At 34.1% G+C, this 16,263-nt stretch overlaps 1 protein-coding gene across 1 annotated transcript in view; it reads right to left on the bottom strand.

The window, feature by feature from the left end:
- The window catches only part of MTA3 (metastasis associated 1 family member 3), a 591,413-nt gene that overhangs the window by 549,880 nt on the left and 25,270 nt on the right, over positions 1–16,263 (bottom strand). The window contains exons 5-6 of the mRNA XM_085219339.1: positions 9,869–9,932; positions 8,526–8,643 (exon numbers count right to left, since the gene is read on the bottom strand). Coding sequence (XP_085075465.1) covers positions 8,526–8,643; positions 9,869–9,932 — 182 coding nt within the window. The remainder of the gene's footprint in view (positions 1–8,525; positions 8,644–9,868; positions 9,933–16,263) is intronic.

The raw sequence follows: 16,263 nt of genomic DNA, 5'->3' as shown, positions 1-16,263 counted from the left end.
GCTGCATCAAGAATGGCAGGAACATCTGTTCAGGACTGGAAGAAAGGAACTAATAATGTTGTCACTTTCACAAAACCCTGCAGATCAGCACTCAAAAAGAAACTTCCACAGACCTGGGAAAACAGACAATAACATCCTCAAAACAGACTACTCCTCACTTTATAGTCCTTACCAATGTAAGCCACATTTAAAAAATAGTCCTTTCATTTTAACTTTTTATGGTAGATCTAAAGGTAATGACACATTCACATACTGCATAAAATCAGAAGGCCACCTTCTGGTTCAAAGACAAGGGTAATTATTCTAGAGATACCTGAAATTCACCTTATTTTGGAACTGTCTTCTTGAACTCCTTTGATATCTATGAATAAACCTCAACAGCGTGACCTGCAGCAAGATTCCTGCTCTCTTGCTCCCATTTCAGCTGACATTTTGTTCAACTTAGATTGTGCAGTGGTCTAACACTAGTAACCACAACAATTTTTCCTCAGCTCCTGAAAGAACAATGCATGAGGTCATGCAGTTTTCAGGAAAACATGGTGAAAAATATAAGCAAAAACATAACCATACTATATATAGGCATTAACAACATTTTAAATACTTTTTTTGGGAAGAGCGATACCATAGCCCATGGACACCATGTTCTTCCAAGAGAAACAAAGAAAATCCCACACCATTAAATTATAATAAAATCTCTAGTCCTGCAATTTCTTTTTACATAAGCAATGTTATGAATATGTGCAATATCTGGCCACAGTACGCTAAGGATAAAATAGGACTATTTGTTTGCATAAATTTAAACCAAATATGTAATTCAGATAAGAACTTTTTCTTTAGGAGGAAATATATTTTGAATTATTCAAGTGTAAAATGCATTTTGTCTGCATCTGACATTTGTTTTTCATTTTTTACAAAATAAACTTGAAAGAAAATCATACTTTTAAAAATGGTTACAATAAAATGGCAAAGGACACAAAAACTGAACATGCAATAAGCCCATTCAGGCAAAGTTACTGAGATGGAAAAATACAGCAAAGTCAATTAAACCCTAAGATGTTGTGACTTGAAAGGCAATTTGTGAGCTCACTGCATGGCATTACTTTGGATAATAAGCACATACACAGCATACAATACATAAGTGTATCTTTGTAAGGCCAACTACCACACAGAACTCATTTGATATTTGAACAGCCTCAGAGAAGTCTCTACAGCCATAAAAAAGACATCTTTCCAACAGCAATCACATACAGACTTCCATATCAATAACACCGTACAGATCATTCACCATGGGCTGAAACCAGTATGCCGAGAGAAAATAGCAGTTTGACCACCTCCTACAAGCTGCTGAAAAACAAGATGCTCATAAAAAAACATATGAAAAGAATGGCTACAGATGTGCATCTCCTTGAAAAGGAAATCATAGCTCTCTTGTTATGAATGCTAAAACTCTGACTTCTACAAGTCTTAAACTTAAGAACTACAGTCTTGCTCTTATAGGAGAGGGGAAAAAAAAGAGACTACTCCAAGACGCAGAAACACTTGAATAATTGCCTTCAAACCGGTGAACAGTTTTTATAAGATGTAATTTCCAACTCTTCTAATTTATCATTTGACTAATAACACAGAAGTTGTGAATTATCTGAGAATCAAAGTTCAGAAGTGTCCAAGTACCACATCATATAACATAAAAATACTAGAAGAAGCATGCATACATAACATAAACCACAGAATTATAGCAAAATGCAACAAATATTTTAAAATTATTAAGTGACCTAAAAGATAGGTGCACATTTCATTTCAAATCTATTTTTACATTTGTTACAAGACTCCATAAAACACCATGTTTCACAAAGCAAAGTTACTAATATCTAATTGGGCTTCTGTTCTATGCATGGCTGTAGTGCTGAAGTACAGATTTCCCTTGTAGATAAGCAAAAGTAAATGAAGTCTTTACCTAAAACAGGCAAAAAGAGGTCATTTACATGTGTTTTCTTTGTTTGTTCAATTTATAGTAAAACTGATCAAGAGCCCATAAACATTCATTTAATTGTTCAGCACAGAAATCACACAGTTGTCAAGAAAATGACTAGTAAGAAAGATGTAAGTGGTATTATAACCCTTTAAGAGTTTGACACAATCAATATTGTAAAAGAGTATTTTACTACTTTAGATGATCGTGGATTTGACAGTTACTTACAAAAACATTACTTCGCTGAGTTTAATAACAAGAAAAAAAAATATCTACAAATCACACAAGAGATTACCATATTTAAACTTGCTAATAATCAAGAAACAGCTCCTTCTGAAAAAGATAACAGAAAAGCTTTTGATGTTAAGTCAAAAGTGCAACCAAGCGAAACTTCATTTGAGAACAAAATATAATTGAGAACACCTAAGAAAAAACTTCATTTTGGTGTATTTATTGCCTTCAATAAATTCATCATATCTACTCTTAAACACCCTCTAATCTATTCAGGTAACCATTTTCAAGTGAGATGAATCACATCTCAGCATTATTTTCTGCTTTGATCATAAAAGAAATTCTACTGGGTTAGCAGAACTGTACTTTTTATGTTTGGCATTCTATTGCAGGTCCCACAAGCAGGAACTCCTGAATCTGGTTGTGGTATTCTTTATTTTATATATCTTCTGATAAAATGCTTGCTTCAGTGAAATAGGAAATTGTCATCATCTATTTGAACCAACGCCCCCCAAAGTCTTCCCTCCTTCTGGCCTACTCTAAGATAAGCAGCGGAAGTTCAGAGGCTACTTCACTCTATTAGATAGATCTAACGATCTATTTTCTTGCTAATCATTTTGTGTTAAATCTCAGGAAACAGCTCATGTTTTTACAAGAGAAAAAACAAATTTTTAAAGGCTATGCTTGCTCTGTAACTTGAATCACAGACTAGGCACATGCAAAGCTTTTTAGTGTATTACCATTTGCATAATCAAAGTGTACAGAAGATTTTTGGTTAAGTATTAATGCTGTTATGACATTAGTGTTTGAACTTGCTGATCTTTGAGTTCCTTATGTTTCCAGGCTAAGATTTGCTAAATGCTCAAGGTGCTGTCTCAAGGCTTAATAGAAAAGTCAAGTGATATTAAGCATGCTAATATCAGCAGTGACTGAGTACGTACTAAGAACTTATTTGCTACTCAGCATCATAACAGGAGGAAAGAGAGGTTCCTCTTGGAAAAAGCAAAACAAAACAAATCCAAACATATGACAAAAGAGAGCAATACAGACCTTGTTATATAAAACAGAGCTAAAAAAAAATCAAAGTTTATACAATTTGAATATACTCAGAACAATTTATGAAAGCATGCTTTTTAACCAAGCAATAGTAATAATTATGAACACAAAGCTAACAGTTGGGGTTTTTTGTGTTGTTTTGTTTGTTTTTGTTTCCCCCCCAGGCGATAGTGTATGTTTTGGTGTTTTGGTTATTCACTTATTTTAGAAGTTACTGATCAGAGACAACTGGTAGCTGTACCAAAACCCATCTACAGCAGAGGACTGGGCACTTTGCTCCTGGACTGTACAGAAGAGATGCTTGATATAAGCAACTCTTTGCTCAAATAAGCGTTTCAGCTCTCTGAGATGAGCACTGTATCAGCAGAATGTTATCCCACAATGGAAAGAGATTTGAAAATAAACAACTATTATATTGACAGAAAAAGCACTTGAACATGTGGTTAAAAGAGAAAGGACCTTATTTAGTATCACTCTCATAAGAAATCAAATTATTGGTGTATAATCTCCTGTTCTTCAATACAGTAAGAGTAACTGAAAAGACTCACAATTCAAACTGGAGCACATGACATAGGGGGAGAGGGAAGGATTTCACTCAACCATCATATTATTCCTTGCCTGAGGAAGATCCTGTAGTCTTATGCAGAGATGCTTGTAACAGAAGCAAGCTGTCGAAATCTAGTTTGGTCTTTATACAAAACTATAGTCTTTACTAAGTATAACTCGTTACTACAAATAAAAGCAGTGTAGATACAAAGTTTAGATATTTTCGATGAAATTTAACATAGCTTGTATTTGTTTATTATAAGGACTGCAGGAGTGTAGAGAATTGTCATTCTACGAACAAATTATGTTCTTCATATTCTTCTTAAGTACTTACATTTCTAAAGGATTTCAAAAGGTAGGTTATCTTCAAAGTCTACCTAATACTGCCTTCTTGTGCACTATCAATTCTCAATGACATCTTCACCCATCATCTGATTCACAGCAGACAGAATTCTGCACACTAGCTTACTGAGCAACTATTTGTACTCTTCCTACATTTGTGTCCCTGTATCATATTTCCAAAACGTTATTTAAAACATCCTCAAAATAAAAGGATTTCTCTCTTAATATGACCCTCTATACTACTCATACCTAAGAAATCCATGCTTCATAAATGCTTTTTAAACACTCCCTCTACTTTTTTTCCTCTTTCACACATAAGCACCTTTTTTTTTTTTTTTTTGACTTCCAGACATCCAATTGGAGATATCTGCAACTTAATTTATCAGCATTTAGCAGCTGTATTTTCAAAGTATTAAGCCGTACCTTCTTTATTTTGCATCTCTTTTGAAAACTCTACCTCTAAAGTAGTAATTTTGCTAGATGACATCCTGAAATAACTCATACAACATCAGTAACAGGCAAAGGGAGATCAGAGGCAGAAGAAATATTGATGGTAAAACCAAGCTATGTAGGGAAATGACATCAGGAAGTTTATAAGAGAATTTGGGATTCTATGACTAACCACCACTTCACTTATCCATGTTGAAATGTTGAAAAATTAAACTACCACTGAAAACATTACCTTTTAATCAGATTATGGGTCAAAAAATCAACTATAATTGAACTATGCTCGAACTGAAAAACAAAATATATAAATACTTCAGCATTCTTCAATGTTTTTGATTGGTAAAATACCGTTCAAATTGACATCAACTAAGCTTCAATAGTGCCAGCATTTCTGCAAACCCAATCTCATGTTTTAGTCTAGTATCCAGAATTATGACTCAAGCTTGTACTGGGAACCCAACAGTCAAAGTTACATTCCCCATTCAGTCTGTTCTGAAATACATGACCTCTAGTAAGCAAAGAGGCCCAGAAAATTTAAGTTCTCTCCCCCTTCCCCTCCATATATGCATTCAAACACACCCAAACAGAAGTTCCTTCCCCAAAATGAATGAGAAATAATGGAGTTGCTATAAACACTGATTCAGTTTTCTTTCTCGCTTGTTTTAGTATACCTTTGTTTTGTTTTTCATTTTTAAAAGACTGAATCCTTTTGGAAGTCACTGGGATACCGAGACAGGTAAGTACTGCAGCCATTCATCAGATAAGAAAACTAATATATTAGTATTTGAAAGCATATATATGAACAATATATTCCATCTTTTGGAAGGCTGTTTTACAATGATCCCAGTCAATGTCCACCTCCTCATAAAATTATCATCTGTACGCTTATCTATTGACAAGTAAGCATATAGTGACATGCACAGACTTTGGAAGTTGATCTATAATATCTTAATGCATGCCCTGTTTTAAATAAATCTTTTAATCTTCTAAAAATAAAATATCATTTTCTTTTAATAAATTAAGATGACAAAGTTATACAATTCACCCATGGGAGGAGAAAAACAGGCTTGTTTTGTCATCCAAAGTTTGGCCTATGCATGAAGTTTGAGTTTTCTTTCTAAAGGGGAAATGGTAATCTCAGTTAAAAATAAATAAATCCATTCCTGAAAAAAAAAAAAAAAAGAAAAAGAAAAAAGCATCTAGTCCTCCAATAAACAAACAAACAAAAAAAAGGAGTTTATTTAGACATAAAATAAGAATACTACAAAAAGAAAAAAATCAAATTCTTAGTCTCCTGGAATCTACCAGTGCATTCATATCAAAATGGATTTGTCCCCAAGCTGACAGCTTACACAGACAGCTGAATCATCTTTTCTCTAAGGTCTGAAGGCTGCAGAAACACAAATTCACAATTAGCCAAATCCACAGCGTTTTGGATATTTTTGTCCTTCCAAAACAAAATTATTTTTTCCACAGCCTCTGCAAATATGTGTAGATGACCAAAAAAAAAAAAAAAAAAGGTCTCTAATGACACCCAATCTTTGGTTTGTGTCTGAATCTTAATAACTGATGGACTCTTACTGCTTACTGAAGATATCAAGAGGACTGCATCACTTACTACACTTCAGGGATTAAGGATTGTAAAAAAACAAAGTTTTCAGTCTTATTAAGACTGAAATCCTGTCTTAATAATAGTAGAAGATCGAACTACTAATTTAACTGAAGCAAGGATTCGACAGAATCACAAGATTTGGAAGGCACAACTGGAAACCATCTAGTCCAAAACCCTCCAATAAAGCAACCTACAACAGGTTGCACAGGAGTGTCCGGATCTTGAATATTTCCAGAGGAGATGCCACAACATCTCTCAGCATCTTGGCTAGAGCTCTGTAACCCTCAGTTTTTCTTCAGATTCAAATGGAATTCCCTTTGTTTCAGTTTGTGCTCATTGCTCTTTGTCCTGAAAAGAGCCTGATCTCATCCACTTGACTCCCTCTTTACATATTAACAAGCATAGGTAAGATCACTTCTGTCTTCCCCATGATGAACAGCCTCAGGTCTCTTCCCTCCTAAGGGAGGCTTCCCTCATAAGGGAGATGCTCCAGTCCCTTAATTATCTTTGTGGCCCTCCACTGGACTCTCTCTAGAAGATCCCTGTCTTGAACCAAGAGCCCAGAACTGAACACAGTGCTCCAGCTGTGGCCTCACCAAGGCAGGGGGGAGAAGATCACCTCCCTTGACCTGCTGACGAAGCTCTATTTAATGCACCCCAGGACACCATTGGCCTTATTGGCCACAAGGGCATGCTGCTGATTTGTGGTCAACATGTCTGTCAGGACACCCAGATCCTTTTCTGTAGAGCTCCTCTCCAACAGGTGAGACCCTAACCTGTAGTTATGCATAAAGCTATTCCTTCATAGCTGTAGGATTCTGTACTTGCCATTGTTGGACCTCATACGATTCCTCTCAAAGGTAAGCTCCAGAATTTATTGACTTTTTTTTCTAAAAATCAAATTCCAAAATGTTAAATTTCCATTAAAAAAAAAAAATTCACTTGAGATGTATTATTTATTGCTCCTGAATTAGTCTCTATTGTTAATAATTTTTCCTGCTATATTCTGCTACTTAAAAGCTTCCTATTTGGAAGACAATGGCAACTCATCCTAAAAGCCCTCACAATTCAGTCAACCACTTCAAATCACATTGATGCTTTCTGTTTTCTTCATTAAGTCTATTAATATTGTTGTTTTCTTAATCCTCTGAGAAACATTCTTCTTGAGCATAAAAACATCTATATAATATTTCCTTTTTTGTGAAAGGCATATCTTATAGCAAGAAAAGCAGTGTATAATATTCTTGCTATTGCTTTGTTCCTAAATAAGTCTGTACTCTTTATAAACAAATCTAGAGTAGTCCTCCTGTAGCTTATTTTTTGTTACTAAAATAAGTAGTATTACACATGAGCTACTAAGCTGTATCTAACCTCCTGCTTGCCAGAAATTGAATAATTCTTCTTCTATATAGTTCATTAAATAAATTCTGTAGAAATAATACCTGCTGTGTACTTGAGACAAATATAGTATGCAAAAGTCCATCTCTAATAGAAAACACTCCATTTAAACTTAAAAATCTATGTATCTGGGCATTCAGAATTCTTTTGAATTAAGTTATAGTACTGTTTCAAAATGTTTTTTTTTTTTTAATTAATCAAAGAATATATAAATATTATTTTTAAGAACATTGGTATATCCAGATGTTTCTCAGAAAACTTTTTCTTTTGTTGGTGAACAATGTAGAGTGCACATTTCACTGAAGAAAATTTAAAATTTACCAAGCAAACATACTATAATTCAGAACACAGGCAGCTGCTCATACATCAACATTCAAATTCTAAATAAATATTGTATTTTAAATTCCGTTTTAAGAAAACAAAGTTCCTACACATCTTGTTCAGTTCTGCTAAAGAACAATGATTTGATGTAAGCTAATATTTTTAAATATGTAATCAAAATGGCGCACATTATATAAGCAGAGTCTGTATTAAGAGGAAGAGAAAGAATACAGTTTTCACTTATTCTGCGACTATGTTGTTATTCTACAGAATGGGTTGGACCTCAATTTTTTTATTTTTTTTTTTTTCCCCATGAAGCCTGCAAGAAAGATCTAACTGGTCAGTTCAATTACATAAAAAAAAAAAAACATAGAATGGGTAAATTATTAGCAATGTCTTTTCAAGAGCTATTCAAGCAGCAATCTTTGTTTCTTTATAATACCTACTGATATTCGTAGATATTGTAAGTCAATTTTCCAAGACCTAACACTTTACTTTCTCAGCTTCAATACTGACCAGTTTAATTCAGAATGCTAACATAAATAATACTGCATGATAAGGATATGTATTTTTTTTTTAACTATACAAGGAGCAAATATTTACCTTCTGCAAGCATGTCAGGTACATCTGCTTGATATCTAGGCCCCACTCTGATTTCTCCTTTGTCTGCCAAAAGCGTTTTCAGTGATGGATCATACACCAGTGAATAAAAAAAAGTATCCTAAAAAAGAAGATACATTTGCAATAGCATAATGAATTTCAGAATTAGCTTTGTAGATCTATCTCACCTTCCATGTGAAAATAATTAAAGTAACCCCTCTCATGTGCTTTTACAGACTACAGGTTTGGTAGAAGAATAAAAATTTTGAAACATTAATCATTTTAAAGAATGCAGATCTTTCATGTGAATACTTTTACATGGTTAATCAAAGCTTTACTCATTGCTAGAAGTTATTTCAGAATAGAGCAGCGATGAAAGGATCAATGCTCAAAAAACATACCAACAGATTTAAAAAAAAAAAAAAACTTAACCATTTTCCGAAATTTAATGTTTTCTTTCCTAAATATTTTACCATACTGACTTTTCATACATTAGTCTCGAGCAGCACAAAAAAAACTGTCTGAAAAGGGCTTACACAAAAATAGAATTGATATATCTTGTACATTCGTTTGTAGTAAAGGTTAGGTGTTGCTCTCAAAGACATTCTACAGATTATAAGTGGTTTTGGTGTAGAAACATGAAAATAAAGAAATGCTAATTCCAACCAAAAAAACCACCGTCTGCTTGATATTATATTAAGATTTCCAAATAAAAATACATTTATTTTTAAGGATATTTTGCATTACAAAACTAGCTTAAAGACTTATCTTTCAAATTCATGGATAATTTGTTTCCTTTCTAGTAAAACTAATTTTCTTCTACCAGAAAGGATAGGAGATGTTTTGCTTATAGTAGTTCAGAGTACTAAAAATTAAACTCCTATGCTACATTACACTCTAGAAGAGAGCATCCCATCTTTCATCCCATTGACTTTACAATATAATATTTTGTCTAGAAAGACTTGTCTTTCTAGAACACCTCAAGACAGAAAAATAATAACTACACAACAACTAGAGAGCAATTAGGACAAAACCAGAAAAATACCACACTGTGAATTTCCCTGTAAGTATCCACTACCTGAAAAAGTCTACATATTTTTATTTTGTAAGTTACCATGTGAATTACTTTGAGTTAACTATTTTCTCAGAAACCTGTAATGTGCCATTTCAGTTATTGTTCCAAAGCACTTTCAAAATCAGTGTTCTCAACATTTTTGTAACATAACATCCAATAAAGCAGTTGTTTGCCCATTTACTGAAAACAAAAGCATAAAGCATACAAAGCCAAAAAGAATAAACATAAAACCATTCCCAATATTTATAGAAATAGAAATCACAAACATTACCTCTTTCTCCAGATACGACAACACAGATTCTGTCTCATTCAGAAGTGCAACACTGCATTTTCCCCTATGAATACATAAGAAAGAACTGTTACTTTTGTAAAGCTAATTTTTTTGTTGTTGTCAAAAAACCCTGCAAATTTATTTTTAATCTAACTTCATTTTAAAGCAATGCAAGCAGGTATGGATGAAAAATGTTAAGTGTGATGAATCCTCTTGCTAGAATAGGCTTTTTTCAATTTCAATTATTTCTTTGTAACAATGCACTACTTCCTGCATTTTGGGCACCTAACTCCTACTTAATTTCTATCAATTTGGGCAGTGTTTACCATGAGGTCCTAGTGGTGTTGGACATAGAACAGGACCTTCTCCATAAATCCATTCTATATGCAACAGATTAGCACATAAATAAACACTAGAAAAGACAAATTACTTTAGGGATCTCTGGGATTTAAAGATATAAAGACTCAAAGATATTATAGCAAAAATCCCTCATTTATTTCAGAGAATGTTTTCTGTAAAACTCAACTGCAGATATTACATGCCAATTGTTAACTGCAAAAAAAAAAAAAAAAAAAACAACAACCAAAAAACACCACAAAAAAAAAAAACATCAAAAACATAGCTAATGTCTCTTTCATTACTGCTGGAACAGAAACAGACTTAAAACATTCATTAATATATGAGCTCTTGAATTTCTCTCAGTCTCAGTATTTGTCAAGAGAACCACAAATCCAAGGAGAAATGTTGGAAAAATTAGACTGAAAAACCTGAGCACAACGCACAACAGCAAGTAAGAAGATTCCTGCAGTAGAAAACGAGGAGAACGTCTCTATAATCAATTATGTCTTTCAAGATTTTTCAGAGCTTTTGACCTTGATAATTCCAGAACACAAATATCTAAAGATTAATTATATGCTATACCGTGAAGACAGTTCATCGACTTTTTTTTTTTTTTTTTTTTTTTTTTTAGTATTAAAGGCTGAATAGCTTACCTTTCCAGTTTACTTCTGTTCTATACACTTCTAGTATGCTCACTTCACTCCATACTACCCTTATTTAATTCCAATTATGGCAGGAGCATTCCTTCACTGCCGCTGTGGCTGAAAGGGCATAGTATTGACTGACTTTATATCATATTGCTGGAAGTTTAAAAAGCTTCGTTTTATTTCATTAAGAGAGAAGATTAATTTCCACAGCACATCTCCCAACTGAGTGAATTTCTATTTGATATTAGATTTCTTTGTGCAGCATTTTAACCATCTAATGGCTGGAATCATCACTAGTGTTTTATGTGCTTCTAAGATTTTTCACATGTATGAATTATAGCCTCAAAAAAAAAAAAAGAAAAAAAAAGAGAGAATACAAGACTAAATGCTAAAATGAAAAAAAATAAGAAGCACTTGGAAACAGGTAAGCTGATCAACTATAAGGAACACCACAATAAAAAGAATATGTATTACAGTTGCCAGCTTCCATGATCCACAAGCATGAAATACTTTCTATAAGTAATGCATAAAATCCCGTCATTTCTATATCTGTTCACTCTCTCTCTCCTTCCCCCCATGCCCCAACCAGAGGAAGATCCTCTCAGCCTACTATAAATGGTCAATTCGGTTAAACCAATGCTTTTAGCTCAGTATCTTGTCACAAACCTATCAATCACATATACTTAGGAAATAACTCAGTGCAGACTTAAGATGATGCATCCCTAAATATTCTTTAACCACCATTGTACTCTTCACCTCTTCTTCCAATACTAATAAACAAAAAGCCCTATGAGAAAATTAATGTGGTTTAAACCACACTGCAACCAGACTGGTCTTAGTGACTGGATAAAGAGAAACATCACTGCCATTTGTAAGAAGGGATGGAACACTGCATCCAAATCTAGGGCCCCCAAACAAGGCAGCTGTTGGAGCAGGTCCAGTGGAGGACAACAAAAATGACCAAAGTGCTGGAGCACCTCTCTATGAAGAAAGGCAGAGGGAGCTGGGCTTGTTCAGCATGCAAAAGACAAAGCTCTGGGAAGATCTCACTGCAGCCTTCCAGTACTTAAAGGCAGCTCATTATCAGGAGGGAGACTTTTTTATGTGATCTGATAGTGGTAGGATAGGGGAATGCTTTTAAAATAAAAGAGGGGAGATTTAAATTAGAGGTTATGGGGGAATTTTCACCTAAAACATGGTGAGGTGCTAGAACAGGTTGCCCAGAGAAGTTATAGATGCTCAGAGATGTTACAGCCACCTCCAAGGATGACACGTCCAAGGTCAGGTCAGATGGGGCCCTGGGCAAATTGGACTAGTGTCTGACCTACTGGTTGGCAACCTTGAAGGGGAGCTGGAAATAGATGACCTTTAAAGATCCATTGAAACCTTCTGATTATCATTCAGTTGTGATTCTGATTTGAGCTATATTCCTCTACCATGCCGCATCCCTGAATTCACTGTTCTCAATAGCAAAAATTACTGGTAAATAGCATCAGAAAGAATCAAAGATGTTGCTATTACATTCCTGGTTTTGACTTTGTCTATTTATGCTCTAAAAATTGTTATTATTTCCCAGGGAATTAGGCAAAATTGATCTTGTATGAATGTTGAGTGGATCTTTCTGATACCTCAACAACATACAAATAACAGCAAACAAAAAATAAGTTAGCATTTATGTCTTCACTTACAATTTAATTTTGATAAGATAAAATTGCTACTTCAGAATCCCTTCTACTCTCAGAGGTACTTAAATGTACTTAAACTGATAAAAGATAAAAAGTTGCTCCATTTAGCTGGCAACAATACCAACATAACTTGCCAGAGTATTAAATCAGCAAACAAACAAACAAAAAAAAAGGTTATTTACAGTTCTTTCAGTAAAAGTAAATAACAAAGCTTACCTGGGTATATGCTCATGGTATTATCAGCCTCTATTACATAAACCACTCAGGATTCAATTACTTCTCCTGTCCTAGAAAGCTCAACTGTAACTCAATTTTTTCTTTAAACCAGTAACCACGTGAAAGTTGTTTACACACATTACACCTTCATTCATTGCTATGTCTTAGAAGTTTTTTCCAGTTGTTGAATCTTTTGTTGTATCTAACTCCACCAATATCTGACAATTCTTCGCCATATACACACATCAGCTAAAGGATGCCCAACAATCTCCTTTTTTCATACCTACCACCCACTTGAGTTATTTCAACAAAGCCATACTGGCACAACACAGAATTGAAATCCAAGCACATTTCACACTAACTCTAAAACAGTATTTTTTGAAGAAAAAAAACAAAAACCAAACCAAATTAAAAAAAAAAAAAAAAACACACTTTAATGATTTTGCAGAAAAATAAATTCTTCAGTAGCCCAAACAGTGAGCTTCATAGTCTCAAAACCAAAATGCTAATAATTTACAACTAAAACAGCAAACAAACACAGGGAAACTAGTGAAGGTTATAAATAAATGGAAAGACATACTAGCTATCATGGTATGCAGCAGTCCCAAGAAAGTGAACAAAAAGATATTTTCTTCCTTTTTTCAGGGAGCTACTCTGCTTGTTTGCACTGTCCCTATAATCACCTTTAAGATTTTTCTTAAAGTGATCAATATTGTAGATATATTTTATACAATTCCTCAACAAAAATAATGATGAAAACCAGATCTTAAAAGTACCAGAATGAATCAAAATCAACAGCTATTTTTATCATTTGAAGTTCTTATTTTGGCCCAGTCCATCCTTTTAAAATAATAGAAACCTTTACAATTTCTGCTCTGTCACTCTTGCAGGCCATTTCTTCACCTGTTTTCACTAGATCAGTAAGAAAGCTCATGAGATGTAAGTCTTGTTTTAATAATTATCTGTTCAGACAGGAAATACACTAGCAAAAATTACAGAAATAAATTACAAAAGAAATGCAATACTTAAGCGTCTGTTAAGCAGCACAAGCCACAGAAGTGGAAAAGGCAGCCTGATGGCTAAAGTATTATGTCCCACAAATTTCCTGTTGTAATGCAGTTGTATCTTGGGTAAGACTGGCACAGAGCATGAACTTTCAGAACTCACTGCTCTGGGTTCCCACCAAGTCAGCAGAACTTGCTGTGCATTAGTCATGCTGATGCTATTTGAAGAAGAAAGGTAATACACGCAGTGGTGACCCCACAGACTTTGAAATTCTGCTCTTAACAATTACTCATTGCCTTCCTGAATTTGACAAGATAACATTGCGTAATTCCACGCAAGTAAACTGATTGTCCCTTGTTGATCTTGATCAAAAAATGCTGATCTCAGTAGAAATTTGAAATATGAACTACTAGTTGGATAGTAAGAACAAAGTAACTGCAAAGAATATTAGGAAATGTTATGCTTATGAGGAAAATCTGATTTGATTTTAACATATGCTGCTGCTTCAATGACAACTAGAAATTAAACAGAACATAAAGTGAAAAACTGAGAGGGGCCATAAAGGAAAAAAAGGGGAATAAGGGCACAGAATGTAAAGGATGAGACAGCTACCCTAAATGAACAAGGTATTTCCTGAATTAACTGAAATGTTTTTTGAAGATTTCCAAACAACTACTTTGAGCAAAGTCATGACCCCTTACAAGAAGTCTAAATTGCAATGACTATTGCCAAATCACATACTAGGAGCTGTAGAGTTTTAGGACCTTGCTCTAATTAAATAAAATTGATTCCCCACTTGTGGGAAGCCAATACCAAGTACACTTGCATATTTTGCTTTTAAGTGCAGCTCAAGGAGCACAGAATGATGCTGACAGACACAAATACATAGCAACTTCCAAGCTCTCCAAATTGCATAGATACTAACAAATGGAGTGCAAGATATTGCACTCCATGAAAATATGTTGAGTAGCATAAAAGCATTGTTGCAGTGACTAAAAGCTGTAACAGACTCCCCAGCTAGAATTTGGGTTTTTTTTTTTTTTTAATATTCACAATATAGAGAAGATAGATTCTGAAGAAGAAAGATCTGCACTCTTTGATTCCTCTTGGGCAGAGTTTAACTCCAGTCATTTACTGAACTCTCTCAAAGATAAGGGGGGAAAAAAGTCTCACTTTATAAATAAATACTACTGAGACTCATTTTTCCAACAAAACAATACAAATTGCCCAGACAGTACAAGATCACATATATGATACGCATCTGTTGCCAAAATGTACATTTACCTGCTTAACAGAGAATTGATAAAGTGCAACTAAAAAATGAATGTACAGCCAACTGACTTATGTACATCTAAATGAACCAGTAAGTGCTTGGCATCTGAACATACGCTTAGATCACATGGATGATCCAGAGTTTTGATGCTGAGTGTGACTGTCAATCTGAAAGTTCAAGGTTTTAATCTTAATTCAAATTGAACTCCTGATTTTGAGAGCTCCAAATTGATGCTATTTAAAGGTTAAGTCTGTCTTGGAACGATTGTGCACAACTGACACTAATTCAACAAAACCTTGACAAAACTCCACAAAGTAGTTTATAGACAATGTTCAAATTACTTTTTTCTTCATATGCTTAAATATTCCTGACTTCCAACTTCTAACGACAACCCATTCGGAAGAAAAAACATTTCCATATGAAAAACCTCATTTTTAAAAGACAAATATGAAGACTTTCCATTCAGTACCAATCTATATAGTTTGTATACACAAACAATTACATAATTTGCAGAAGAGCCGAAGTATTCAGCAACATTACAATAAAAACTTACTGAACAGTTGTAGAAGATGTTAAGATAAAAACATCTACATCTATGAAAGTGTGCATGTGGATGGCTGGCAACCCTGCCCATGGCAGTGGTGTTGGAACTAGATGATCTTCAATGTCCCTTCCAACCCGAGTCATTCTACAGTTCTATGAAATTATAATTTAAGATTGGATTTACAATAATACCATCCCAATTTAAATCACTGATTGTATTTTGAGTTCTGTTGCTGAGAAGGGTTTTCAGTAAGAGAATATATATGGAATAAAAAGAACAATGCTAAGAACAAGATCCAGATCATAATATGGAAACAATTTCTTGAACTAGGCATAGCAAAACTGTGTTTTCTTATCTAGTTAACACAATAGTATATATACTTCAAATAGATTATAGTAGGAAACTCAAGTCATTACTCTTTTTTCCTCAGGGATTAATTCAGTCTAAAAAGGAAAATAAATTACTTTTTAACAGAGAAGCAACAATACACACGTATCTAAGAAAGCCATGGGAGGCTGGTTAGGAACAATTTTTCAGCATGACATTACAGGGTCACTTAGCCCAGAAGCAACACTCATTGCTCCTGAACTACATAAGCTTTGCACTACAGGAAACATTCCAACTTGGCTATTATGTCACTGTGGGAAAAACTATAATTTTCTTACATTTAACTGACAGTCTTCTAC

The sequence above is a fragment of the Meleagris gallopavo genome, chromosome 2, assembly GCF_905368555.1.
Source record: "Meleagris gallopavo chromosome 2, MGAL_WU_HG_1.1, whole genome shotgun sequence".
Classification (NCBI taxonomy): domain Eukaryota; kingdom Metazoa; phylum Chordata; class Aves; order Galliformes; family Phasianidae; genus Meleagris; species Meleagris gallopavo.
This window is presented reverse-complemented; position numbering and strand designations above follow the sequence as displayed.